Source organism: Ischnura elegans, chromosome X, assembly GCF_921293095.1.
Source record: "Ischnura elegans chromosome X, ioIscEleg1.1, whole genome shotgun sequence".
Taxonomy (NCBI): Eukaryota; Metazoa; Arthropoda; class Insecta; order Odonata; family Coenagrionidae; genus Ischnura; species Ischnura elegans.
In genome coordinates this window covers 115,333,693-115,348,425 of record NC_060259.1, presented here as the reverse complement: position 1 = coordinate 115,348,425, position 14,733 = coordinate 115,333,693, and the positions used below count along the sequence as shown (strand labels likewise).

General features: G+C 39.1%; 1 protein-coding gene across 11 annotated transcripts in view; it reads right to left on the bottom strand.

Moving 5' to 3' along the window:
- The window catches only part of LOC124171709 (rho GTPase-activating protein 190), a 647,547-nt gene that overhangs the window by 69,079 nt on the left and 563,735 nt on the right, over positions 1-14,733 (bottom strand). For all 11 annotated transcript variants that reach the window (XM_046550979.1, XM_046550973.1, XM_046550982.1 and 8 more), the window contains one exon: positions 961-1,324. In XM_046550979.1, the coding sequence (XP_046406935.1) occupies positions 961-1,324 (364 nt within the window). The remainder of the gene's footprint in view (positions 1-960; positions 1,325-14,733) is intronic.

Below are 14,733 nucleotides of genomic sequence, written 5' to 3'. Positions count from 1 at the left end.
TACGAACTTTCAAAACATTTCAATGGCATAGAGGAACTCGCACTTTGGGCATAATCTGAATAAATTATCATTTAATCCGGTGTGAAGTCAGGAACTGTTCAGCGTTTCGCCCAATCTTTCTTCCCGCACTCAGCAATTTTGTCAACTCCGGCTACATTGCGACCTAGATCAGTTCGTCACAATCGTGAGTTAATGCACGATCGTGATGCAGTGTTGCACTCTGCAGGATAACCACTCACCTCGATGCCTTGCATAGATTTATCAACTGACGAGCAAGGTCTCGGAACGCATCTTCTTCATATATCGAGGACTTGTGCATAGTTTAATTGTATACATTACACACTTGACTCTGAAGATTATAGGTGTGGGAGATTGAAGCGACAAGACATTTTGGCAAAGTATTTCTTTCGATGATTCCCAAAAGAAACGGTCATACAAACTTTGTTATTATGAACCTCGGGTTATTCAGTCCCGTGAACTTCGTAATAACGAGAGTCTACTGTATACATTCTGGCTCACCGTAATAGCCTGAACACATAAATACACATCTACCTTTAAAAATCATATCACTTATTTCACATAGCTTCTGCAAAACCTGCAGGAACAATAAACATACACCAATGGAAGCACTGGAGGCAATAAATAAGAGGTATGCAGTTTTATCAGTAAAATTTTTAGTTTATATTTTTATAAAAAATAATAACCCCAGCATTTCTCTGGCAGAACATGACATTATATTAAAATGAGGTAAAAATATGTGTTGATTTTAGATTTAACAACCTACCCAGGTAAGAGTTTGGGAATTCAGAAACGCAGTCGAGTAATTATTAATTTAATGATACACCACAGAGCAATCTCCATACCGCAGAGCATGATTCCCAGCCAACTTTCCCACTTTTCTCAGTCTCACGGTGATAGTGCCCACCATCCCATCAACCAGAGGGAATCCAGCAGTCATACCTTCGTCAAACTTTTGGAAGAGGAGCTCCACATGTGCACGGTTGCCCGGCACACGGTAGATGCCCTCCGAGTCCAGCCCCTCCTCCTCAATGAAGCGCACACACTTCTCGAGCAGCAGAGGGATGGCGTTCTCCTCCGACTGTGCAAAGTCCTCGAGTGCCAGGGGCTGTGTGGCCACTGCACCTCCGCCCTTCCCCCCCTTGCCCCCCTTCTGCTTGGCCTGCTTTTTCTCTCGCTCCACACGCTTTGACTTCTCCTCCTTGAGCCGCCGCTTCTCCTGCTTCTCGTCCTCCTTCGCCTTCTGCTTCTCCTTGCGCCGTGCACTCTTGTCACCCTCTTTTGCACCCTTTGGCACCACCCCAAACTAGAAAAAAGCATGGCCAACGTGAATGCAATCACTATGTACAAGATAAAAACAAGCTCTACAATCACACCTCTATTTACACACCATGATTTCAGATGACAATATCCAAGTAACAGTATCCAATCCAATTTAAATAGCCTAGGTGGCACACTGAACATGTGGTCAGCTTTTAACCAACTCTCGATTTCACCTCTTTTACTGCAATCCCATTTTCAGTTGGATTCAATAAGCCTGGCAAGGCTGTTTTCACAAAGTTTACAAGGTTCCTGATTTTCAATTATTCTTACTACTCGATTTTATTTAATACTTCAACAATTTTTCCCAACCCTGAATAAAAGGTTTTAATGGATACGTTAGAAGTCTAGGAATTACAGCCATTGCCATTTCTCCTCTAAATTTACAGAAATAACTAGTGATGGGTCGATTCCAAAATTTTAACGATTCCGATCCCGATTCTGACATTTCGATTCCAATTCTACCGATATCGATTCTGACGCCATAGGCTCCAAGAAAAATAACACTTATAACTACAAGGGAGAGCCCTGAGTATAGTCATATTCACAGTTATAATAAAGATTAAATACTACGTATATGAATCATGTAATATTTGGCCCTTTCAAATTCTCAAGCAGAAAAACCAACATGCTCATGCTCAGCCAGCAGGTTTTGATGTCTCCACATTACAGTATTACTGCCTGCAGATAATTGCCTTTTGCTATACACTTGTTTGACAGGGCAAGTACTTTCCTACCAAAATTGCAAGATTACGGAAACTGGAATTTTTATTAAAAACTATATCATCGATCTTTATGGACCTTGAATCCTCATGGAACTCAAGTTCACTAAGCGAATGAACTAAAGAGCTTAGCTTTAGTTTTGTAGAGCCAAAAAAATCTATACTTCTCACATCGTTTAATCAGCCTTAAAAACTCTTGTTTTTTTAAGTTCAAGAAAGAAACTAAACGCTACAAATGGATATCACATCGGACGGACGCAGTAATACAAAAGGCAAAAGATGCCTTGTGAAAACTCCCCTTTCCACGCGACTCACCTCGGCGAAGGTGGAAAGGAAAAAAGGGTATCGGTTGTTGCGTTTCGAGGAAACAGTTCATTTTCCTCTCTCTTTAGCATGCCGACTTCATCTCTTCACTTTACTTCAATACCCGAGCCATATTTCTTATGCATGGGATGGTTCCGAAAAATATCCAATCCTTAGTATTTTCACTCGAGTAATGCATTAAATGGTCAAGTCGATCTATACGTAACCCTTTTTCACACCCTCAGTTTAGTGTTATAAGTCAATGAAGACGATTATCCATGATTTAAATGACGATTTTAGAGACTAACGTTTTAAAAAACTTGAAAAATCGGCTTTAATTACTGAGCATCAGAGTTCTGCGGCAAGTAGCTCAGCCTTGACACGCGATTGAAAAATCACTCTTATTTCCTTCGTCGCAAACGTTTTTTTTCCAAGATTTCTACTAAGTACTCTTTAGAAATCTCTACTTTATATTGTGTTTCAAATTTTCCAAGTTATATTTTTCGTAAACGAAAGATAATGTCTACTTAATGTCAAATTTCAAGTGAAAAACAGGTCGACCATTTTGCGTTGTGAAACCAGACAGATGAAAGCCAAAACCTTCAAAAGTCATTGGAAGTATAGGCAAAGCACCAGGTGAAAGGACTATTGCGTTTTTTTATTCCATAAAAATCATACCAACGCAACACCACCTAGATGAATTTAAAAATTTTCGAGGATTAACGAGATCGCGCGTGGTTTTGAAAAGTTGGTCATGTTTGGGCCACTGTATCATCCCTTAAGGGTCGTATTTATGTGAAATGGCATATAAATCTATATCTGGTAATGATTTACGAGTATTTACGCTAAGTTTCAAGTCTATATCCCCAAAAAGGTGATTTTGGACTTTATTCCAGCTTTTTCCGATTTCGGACCGGTCGGTGTGCGCCGGGTCGGAAGACGATCGGTCGCCGCAGCTGGCGTAAAGGTATTTGGCGCCCACGTCGACAACTATAGGGTATACAGTAGGGCGGATCGGAAAAATCGATTTTTTTCAAATCCATCTGGCCCATTGAAAAAAAGTTGTGGGACCGATCAAAAATAAGGCCTGAAAAATTTGAGACCTCTAGGTGAACCCCTGACCCTCGCTCAAATGAGATTTAGGAGGGGAGGGTCCAATTTCGATAATTATAATATTTTATGGTCATTTCCTATAGATTTTGCCGAGTTACTGCCCTTTAGGGCGAAAATTTCGTGCATTTTGACGTATCTGCCACCGTTTAGCCACAAAATGCCTTATTTTAGTCCGCGAAGAAAATATTCCAACGCCCACGCAGCGTCGCGGATACAAGAGGGGCAGGCCAATCCCGTCCCCTCCCCGCTCACTTCTCCCCCTCCCACGCCTCGAGTACAGCAAAATTCATCCTGCGTGTGCTGCTAGGAGGGAGTTCATCCTTGATAATATAAATCGGATGATGGTGGATGGTAAAATATGATGAGTAGTGAGACGACTTGTTTCTTATTTGGCGCCTCGTCGGCGTAAAACAAATCGATGTTACCAACTTTTAGAGAAGTGATGAAATATTTATACATGCCTCAGCCCAAATGCACCAAAATTCACACCCAGTGCGTATTTATTCGTAAGTCTAACTAATATGTTTGATGTTTCAGCATCGTCTGTGGAGGAACAATCACGAAAGAATTACTCAATTATCTGCTTTCCAGTCTGTATTTCTTATGTCAGTGTCATTCCTCATCTTTCGCTGCTATCAACAAAGTTTTGGTGAATTCCTTCACGAATCTCTCGTCCGGATCGACAAATCGATGTTACCAACTTTTAGAGAAGTGATGAAATATTTATAGATCCGAGAACGCAGGAAAGGAGCCTACGGTCTATGAAAAGGCCTCTTGTGTGGCTATAAAGGCGTGCGACCTATAGTGACGCGCTTCTCATCCATAATGTGTGACTAAATGGATTTAGCGGTACCACAGGAAGTACTAAAACTTACGGAAAATGGGAATATGCCAAAAGTAGGGTTTAAGTACAAAACTCAAACTCTTTTAAAAGAACATTTGAAATTATGCGATATTTTTGTGTGTGTGTGTGTGTGTGAAAGAAGGAGCATAAGGTTCCCCCAATGAAGAAGCATTTTGAGAGACAAGCGGACGAAACGAAAGATGATGGCTGCTGGATTGAATTCTAAAGAAACTCGGCAACTGAGGAAAAAAGGGAATCATAGGAGAGCATTAAGTTAACATCGTCAATTCTTGTATGGAAAAAGAGTATCAAAAATTTTCTTCATCAATTCATCCGAAGAAAATTAAACTGACGAGAAATCAGCCTATTTGTATCTCTGCTTTCATCATAAAATATATATTAAGGGGTATAAAGTCACATTGGAACTCTTTCGGGGAAAATGCGTCTGCGAACTGTGATAGAGGTATATGCCACAACCAGGCAACAGCAATGATCATTCCCGCAACTTTAGCTGACGCTAAAGTCATAACTTCGTAAGATACATCAAAGCCAATGTACCAGAATTATTTACATAGACAGAAAAAGATGCTAATTACTGTGAATACGAAAGAGAGTTATCAAAGGGCTCCATTTTCATGAAATAAATGTGTAATTTTGACAAATACTTTTGTCTGATAAAAAAGGTGAGACGACTTATCATTCCAAGTTTAAAGGGGAATGTGTGGTGTTAGTTGAAGAAACAGAGTTCCACCTTTGGGGGTTTGCCTCCCCCGTCGGAGTATTAGCAATAGTTATAAAATCTGCGATTCTCGATTCCTTTCCGAGTGAAAACTAGATACAAAAAATTAAAAAGGATTTGAATGCGATGGTACTAAGTGCATACCGCCCAAAAAGGAGGTATCATCCCTCTGCTACAAGCATTTTTCCAACATCCCTTGAAGTGTGGGTAAACTCTTCTCGAGATTCCCACCGTGTTAATTTTTCCACAAAGGGCAAAGTTTCGAGCTCGGGGCTCATCGGGGATACATTTTTTTGAATCCCGAGAAGAGTTTATCCACATCATTCGCCGGAAAAGTATAAAATCATATTTCATCTTTGCAGTGGTCTATTTGCAAATTGCACTAAGTTGGCTTTTTTCGACTAAGAATTTTCGACAAAAACATTGGGAGGGCAATATTATATATCCAATTTGCGTTGTTGGAAGGATGCATTTGGCGACCAATCTGAGATTATTTTAAATGCTGGATTTGAATATCAACGTAAAGGACTACCGGCTGATTATGTATTGGAGAGAGACACCCGGTTATATCTGACCTTAGCGGTGTGGAAATTCAAAAATCTATTGGTGAACGTTCAAATTTGAAGTTGAATATTTCTTTTATTATACATCCGGACGAGAGATTCGTGAAGGAATTCACCAAAACTTTGTTGATAGCAGCGAAAGATGAGGAATGACACTGACATAAGAAATACAGACTGGAAAGCAGATAATTGAGTAATTCTTTCGTGATTGTTCCTCCACAGACGATGCTGAAACATCAAACATATTAGTTAGACTTACGAATAAATACGCACTGGGTGTGAATTTTGGTGCATTTGGGCTGAGGCATGTATAAATATTTCATCACTTCTCTAAAAGTTGGTAACATCGATTTGTTTTACGCCGACGAGGCGCCAAATAAGAAACAAGTCGTCTCACTACTCATCATATTTTACCATCCACCATCATCCGATTTATATTATCAAGGATGAACTCCCTCCTAGCAGCACACGCAGGATGAATTTTGCTGTACTCGAGGCGTGGGAGGGGGAGAAGTGAGCGGGGAGGGGACGGGATTGGCCTGCCCCTCTTGTATCCGCGACGCTGCGTGGGCGTTGGAATATTTTCTTCGCGGACTAAAATAAGGCATTTTGTGGCTAAACGGTGGCAGATACGTCAAAATGCACGAAATTTTCGCCCTAATGAGCAGTAACTCGGCAAAATCTATAAGAAATGACCATAAAATATTATAATTATCGAAATTGGACCCTCCCCTCCTAAATCTCATTTGAGCGAGGGTCAGGGGTTCACCTAGAGGTCTCAAATTTTTCAGGCCTTATTTTTGATCGGTCCCACAACTTTTTTTCAATGGGCCAGATGGATTTGAAAAAAATCGATTTTTCCGATCCGCCCTAGTATACAGCAAGCTGAAACTGCCAGGCCAAGGCATTAGAATTACTTATCGGCTTAAAAAACTGTATTACTACACGAGTTTCATGATAGCGCTTCCTGTCGGCAGATTGCTGGACCTATTAGCCTCGAAAGCTCTGTAACCGTAACTTACTCGACTCCACATTTGTAATGCTACTCGGAACTCTCGAGTCGAGTACCAACTACTCGACTCCACTCGAACTTTCAAGTACTCGCACATCCCTAGAAGATAATGTGTTTTGTTATTACGATTACACGGTGCGAAAAATTCAAACGACTGTTGGAAACGCAGTGATATATAAATTTGTGGTTTCAAGTACAACTGGAATCGGAATCGATTTTTCACCTTGGCAAGTACTCATTTTCGATTCTGGTTCTTGGCCGAGAATCGAGGAATCGAACCGACCCATCACTAGAAATAACATAAATTGTTCATTTCACCCCCAAGAAAATTGTGTATCCATGCAACTAATAGAAAAGCAATGGCAGTCAACTCAATGGCTTTTTGCAAGCTCCAGGCGATCAGGATAAATGACGACAACAAATGCATAAGACCAACGAGCCAAAAAAAAGGTGGCCATTTAGAAAAATTGAGACACACTATCTTTTCCTACTTAAAAATGATCAAAATTAGTGTTAGGTCCCCGTGCTAAAAGCTAATCAATACTGATTTTCAGGAACCTGGGCCCAAAAAGAAAGGTTTCCTTAGAAAGGCTGCACATTAAAATATGCATATTTATAGTCCAAAAAGCTTTCTACATTTGGTCCTTCTTCCATCTAAAATGGAAAAATAGAGCCATATACAGTAAACTCTCAATTATACAAAGGAGGATATTACAAAATTTTCGATAATACATAGTGAAATTGTGGTCCCCGCAAAAAGCCTATGGTAAATTCATGGCAGCATTCATTAATACGAAGTTTTGAAAATACGAAAACTTTTGAAATTACAAACATTGACCTTAGTCCCCAGGAGCAAATAGGATTCCTTCATACAAAAATTGGCAAAAAATTTGTCAACAATACTAGTTACTACGCTGAAAGCAGCAAAAAAATCAGTGCTTTTGACTGTGGTGCATCAAAGTATGAAATCATAAATGATAGTGTAACTTTGCAGGGAAATAGTTGGCCTAAAAACTTACGGTGGGACTCAAGTGGAAGTAAAAGCCAAGTAAAAATATCGTGCCTACTCGTAAACATTGTGTCGACAATGCTTTGTAGTTTCACATGTGAAGACGGTTGAACAGGGTATTTCTAACACTCCTACTTAAACCCTATGTATGAATCTTACCAAAAAAATGTTACAAGTCCATAAAATTACACAAATGTCAACATTCTTGCAGGTAAATAAGCAACCTGGTGACAATAAATTTAAAATCAACAGTTGGAAATATGAGGAAGGAAGAGAATTAAGTCAATCCATGACAGATAAAATGTCAACGGCGAAAGCAGGGGAGAGGTAGTAAGGATGTCACTGATGATAAAATACTTTATACACGAGCCCATATATGCAGAGGGAGAAATGCAATTAATTGCCTCTATTGCCAGAGTATTTGAACGGGGATTCAATGATCTGTGCCATAAGTTTTCGCATAGGCACCTAGCTATCTATTCATGAGAGAGGTGGCATCTGGTTGTCTTTCGTCCTGGATGTGCTGAATCATACGGAATTGGCTTCACCTAAATTCATGAGAGAATATGCAAAGGGCTTCAGTCTGTGACTAGCGAGTGTCTTAGCAACAAACAGTAGAGAAGCAGCAGTGGCCAGGACTAGACATGACAGCAGTGACCAAGAAGATGAAATTGAGGAGTATCTTAAATACTGAGCTCTATTTACCACCAATTTATTTTGCAGGCTACTCGTAATGATGAGGCACTTCCAACTCTAACCATGAACTTTCTTCTAGCACTCCTCCCCTTTCCCCTATTCCAAGAGATATTTCTTTCCAAAACCTTTGTTTACTCTCTCCTACCCCCTTTTTCTGATCTTCCTGGCACCCAACTTTTGAAATGGCACAAGTCCGGTATAGGGGAAAACTAAACAAAATACCAGCTTTTTTAAATTCATAATTTTATCTTCATAGGATTAAAAAAAATAGCAATCCGCTTAATACTTGTGAATTTTGAGCCAAAAACTAATATAAATCTGAAATTGTGAGTTTATTTTTTGCTTTCGTTAAAGTGCTAAAAACATGATAAACAACCTTAAATGATGCCAGAAATACATCGTGCTTTGGACTCATTATTTTCTAAATATCATTTAGCTTTGTAACTTTGCACTGTTGATTTCATTTTGTGAACTCTTGAAAATAATACCTCAATACATTGGCCTTCTTTAGTTTTCGGGTTTCATTCCTCACTGTATTTAAAATGATTTTATGCAACTTTGATACAGAAAAAGATTTTTTAGTTTCAGGGCTGGAATTTGGCATGCCATAAACAGAACTAGAAGGGAGAAAAGGAAGAAAAAAGGGTCTGGAAGGGAGAAAAAAAAACTAATTAATGATGAAATTAAATTCTTCTTGGGTTTCTGTCCAGGAAAGGCGCTCCATTTACCTTTCTCCCTATGTTTCAATCAAAAACTTATCCATCGTCATTATGGCAGTTGATACCAACCAGGTAAGAGGTAATTCATTTATAAAATTGTCACTCTTCTTCACTGCAGACTTTTCAATCGAAATTAGTGATTTGCTTTAGCCTTTACACACTACTATTTATTTACGATTATTGCACAACTAATTTTTAGTTCTGAAGCCAAGAAAGTCTTTTATCTGTATCAATACTTTGCATAATTTTCAAGGCAATGGAGGAAAAAACTAATAGAGGTTAAGTAACACGTTTTCATGGATCATTTTTGAAAATTTCACACAAGTGAACCAATACTTCACCTAAATGTGTTGAAATAATATATATGTTTCGATCCAAGTTTCGATTTAACGTATGTTTTAGGAAAAAAATATAAGTGGGTAATAACGCTTCTCTCTTTATTTCCCCAACACCGGAAGATGCTTCTGCAGCATGCTTCCTCTGGTGGAAACCTTGCTCCTGTCAGCAAAAAAGAAGAGAGACATACCATATAAACATGGCACCTCACACCCCGCATTAATGGCCTTGATAACAAATAAAAGTCTTCCATTTTAACGTCCGCAAAGACAATGGCTTGTTCCATATCATATATGGAACAAGTAAAGAGAGATGTGAAAGAGAAGAAATACGTAGGTGTGAAAAGATTAGCTGATAGGAGAACTGAGTGGAGAGCTGCGTCAAACCAATCCTAGGATTGTTGACCAGAGATGATGATGAAAGACAATGGCACAGCAGCCGGACGGAGAGCCCAAAAAGAATTTGCCACAAGTATTCACCAGTAGAAAATTATATCGTGTATAAATTATGATCGTAACTGAATCATAATGAAAATAACTAATTAAGAAGATCATACATTCACCTAACATTATGGAATCAACTACAAATATTAACCTATGAAGGTTATTTTGGAAATGGGATAAGAACCTTGTTTTTTTCTTTTTTTCTTATAGAGATAGAGTAGGTGGCGGTTAGGCTGGCTGCTGTCAAAATTTCATAGTACACCCAAGCCATACGAATTTGCGTGATACGAGAGCGTTTTAACATTGGGAAGATAGGGATGCATTGCTGGTAGCATAGGTGTTGGTTATCTTATTTCCTCTAAACCATATATATTCCCATAAATAGCCTTATAAAAACCTTATTTAAATAATTTTTTTATAGTTTATAGTAGGCACTCATTAACCTTTTCCCTACTGTACACGTATATATACGTGTGGATGTTTCCTGACCCGGGAGACAACGGGCGTATATGTACGTGTGAGATTTTCCCAGCCAGGAGAACGAAAGCCGTATATATACGTTTTCTAGCTCTCTCCCTTTTAGTACGGTCGTGGGTTTACGTCGTCTTTGTCTCGGGACCCAACTCTTCGGGGTTTAGGATTAACCCTCGGAATCCAGGAGCAGGTACCCGGACCCTTCGTCTTTTATAACCCCTCTAAGCGGTAAGGGACAGCGGTCATACAATTGTTTATAGAGTCAATTTTCGAAATTAATATTTGTTCATTTATCAAGAAATATAAACAAACAATTGAATTGTTTGTCTTTTGAGCAGCGTTTACAATTTTCAAACGAAATTCTACGATAAATATTAACTTATATCTCAATTCCAGTGTAATTATCTTATTACGATTGATAATGCTTACCCGAAATTGTTTTTAAATATTATTTTGCGTTATCACTCGCAGAATGAGAACATCAAGCGTCTGAACCCAAGAACGACTGAGACAGAAGTGAAGGGAAACTTTATAATCAAAAAGAATTGTGGGTATGTGAACGAGAATGAACTTTACCCATTCTGAGAAATACGTTTCTATACTGATGGGTGGAATTCCAGAGAAGGTCTTCATGAGTTATTTCAGCCCGTGGTGGAGCGTATTTTCCAAACAAAATGAGGGATTTAAAAAATTCCGAGAAAAAAACATAATTATACTGATGGATGCAATTCCAGAGAAGCTCCACAGGTGTTCTGAATGTCCGTGTGGAGCGTACTTTCCAAGGGATACCAAGGTTGCCCTGTGACAGACAAAGAGCTTTTCTTGCGAGGATTTTTTTTACCTCGAGTAATGCATTTCGGAGAAATAGTTAATGAGATTTTTGAAAGGGTTTCAATTCGATAAGCAAAAATTTTAGGAGCATATATTTGGCATTGAAATGATTGATGCATTAAATCCGTTAAAATTGACCTTAGAACTTCGCTTAAAATTTGACAATGCTCAGAAAAAAATGAGGAATTGAATTCAAAGTCTGCAATTTACGTGCAAGCAACTTGATAAATACATATAAGCAATCCATAAGTTGACCGCGAACCAATGCCGCAGGTATGGTCGTAAACCCTGAAAGGAGGGAGCACATCAACCCTCGCAGTCCGAGATAATGCGGAGTCCCCGCTGCGAAGGGGCGAAAAAGGTTGGAGCTCAGAGGGTGTAATAATCCGCTAGACCCTTCTTAACGAATGCCCTCCAAAAATACTCCGTACCACGAGAAAGAAGAGTCTCTTGGGGTTCAGTACAGCAGTCATGCTAAGACGAAAACTCCACCGTCTCGAAAGGGTTAAAAGACTTTTATTCAAGTAAAAAAAAAAAGGAACGAGCTTTTGAAATTCCTTCCTGTCGTGCGGGTGGGCTAACATCTGATATCTCAGGGGTTCATAATGCATTGCTGGCAGTTGACGATTTTTCAAACCAGTCTAAAAACAACTGTTGTGTCACCCAGGCCCTATTGTCGCTCATCGAAATGCTACTTTGAATGCCATTTCACAGCTAGTGGAGTTTATGAATGATAAATCATTTTAGCTTGAAGTCCTCCAAGGCATCAGCAGCATCTGTATGGCTCTATCAAAATCACCTTCTACTGCTGCACTATATTCCTGAGACACAGAGGGCCAAGGACTGCTGGGAGGGAATAAATCCACTAAGTGTTTGAGACTCTATAGTGGACCATTTGTGTGTTGATGATATTCATACGCTACTCGGCCACCACTCCATTTCTCCCCCGTGATTACCGATGACTTTGAAGGCTTTAGCGTAGACCCTTTACCTGGAAGTCAACCAGTAACCTGTAATGGAAAATTACACCTCAAACTGTATTGCTTAAAAAAGAACTCATTTTGACTAGCTCCATGCTTAATTGATGATCTAAATTAACTAATGTCTTTCTGTTAAGGAGACAAGATAAATAACTTCGGTAGGCCGGCTATCTGGACCCAATGACGAGTGATACTTTTAGCCATTGTGCAGCGATGGATTTCGATTAATATATAAACAAAAAAGAAGATTTGAGGCAAGCAATACTATTAACATGCACAAAAATGATATCAATTTTGTGTGTACTTAGCGCAAGTTTGCGTTTTATCATGAGAGCGTTAAAGTTTTCTGATTAGGCTACACTACGCTGCGATGTTTCCCCGAGGAACGAATTTGCGCTACATCGAAATTGGCCTGATCGAAATTGGGCTATGCGAAGCATGGGTGTAGTTGGAAACAAATATCTATCTTATATATAGAAACAGTTGCTATTTACTACTGACCACAAATTTTGAAGGTTAAATTCATACACAAAAATTTTCCATTCGTAATTTGATTACAGTTATGATAGCATGTATGGGCAGGTCAATACGCCATTAAATCAATAAACAATGAAAGGAATTTATTTTGAAACAAACCAATATAATTTAAACTCATGAAAATAATTACAGTGGAACCTCGATCTATCGTTTCTCAGGGGGATGAACGAAAAAAAAAACGATGAATGCGGGAAAACGATCGATGCGGGAATGTTTGGATAGGTTACCTATGTCCCAGTAAATGCAGGATTTTGCATGTAATTATGATATTTGTTAAAGGATTCAAAGAATATTTTAGCCAATTACAGGAATACTAGTACTTTATCGAGACACTTAGGTCATATTGTTGATTCGAATAATATCTCTTTCAAATATCCTAAAGGAACACGCCACCTCACTAAAAATGTTTGCTCTCCACTTGGCATTAACCCCACTATTATGGATTTCTCTCTGATGTAAAAATCCATGAAACGCCATTTCCAGTACACGTATTCACGAGAGCAATGTGCATGTTATGCATAAAACAACCACTTTCACTGGCGCAGTGATTGGTTGTGAGATAGATCATATAGGCCAAAAATAGCCAATTATTTGTAATGTTCCTGTCTAATGAATATATTTTTTATGTAATTTAGGCCATGTGTAAAGCGTGAACAATGTTGCGTTAATCGTCAGCGGCACGCCCGCCTGAGCCTCGGCTTCATCCCACTTCTTGTTTTCACCTGGTAGCTCGCTCTACCCCCACCCCTACCGTCATGTGCTAGCGAACAGCCCAACCATTCTCCAATATTCACGCGCTTCTATCCCGGATGCTTTTCTTCATATTCAATTATTTTCAGTCAATCTTTTACAGCACTCACTTGTTTTTTCGGAAGGGCGATGGTCCGAAGACGGATAAAAATAAAACTAAAAAAATTAAACCTTACTTTGTTAAACCCACACGAAAAACAAGCGCTATCTTGAAGTCAACCCACCCTAGAAAGTACGGAACCACTTGTGCAAGTTGAAATTCGGAACTGATGCTATCGCGTACGTCTTACACAGAACATATGTACTGTAGAGGGTGAAGCATAAACATATGACTGCACCATGAAATTTTTTGTTCTAAAGAGAAGGCAACTTACACATTCTTCTCTAATTACTGTAGCACCAGATGAGGAAATGAATTCGGATTGTTAGTAGGGAGAAACAAAATACCTTGAGAAGATATCCCTTCCTCAATAACTCTTACAACTGAGACTTATAGTGTAACTCGTAAATTGATAACTGATAATAACCTGATATCCTGTTTTCGAAAAAATGACACATTAACTGCCGAGAAGCTCAGCGACGAGGATATAGAGTTTCGCCAGAAATCATCATTGTATTTTTCCAACTATTTCCTTGTTTTAAATGCTTAAATAAAGTTAGAAATATGTCGTGTTTGGTCTCATTCTTCTTCAAATTACGTGCACTTTACAAATATTTCAATCTAATAAAAGTATAATGCCAATTGCCGAAATTCCTTTTTAGACACCTTTTGGGCTAAAAGGTGATTCATGCAGCAGCTGACCTCCAGAAACTGGGAACTTTGAAGCAATTAGGCTGAAAAAGGTCAGTGGGTGAGAAAAAGGGGGGGATACACATTTCTATTGTTCTCGTGTAACTTGATATTTTTTTCAAAGCTAAGGTCTTCGTAATATGATCCCTGCGCGAGCTGAGACCTTTTTTTTTATTTCGGAGAAGAGGAAAGCTTCAGAGGAGGGGAGGCGAGTTCTGAGTGGAGGGGGATAGAGGATGGATCTTGGGAAATGCACTAATGGTACTATCCCACGGCACTCAGCTTCTCCCTACAGTAATTCTATCTCCTGGGGGTGTCTGTTGTTATTAGCCACAAATAACACGTTGTAAACACTTTGTCTCATTTTCGTCTAACGATGGATGCAGGAAAATTATACGACGGGACGGTGATCTTCAAACGATCAATGCAGGAAAATGATACTTCGGATAACGATGGATGCAGGAAAAAATTGCATTGCCTTTATAGAACTTTATTTGAGACCAGGAACGGCGAACAATGAATGCGGGAAAACGA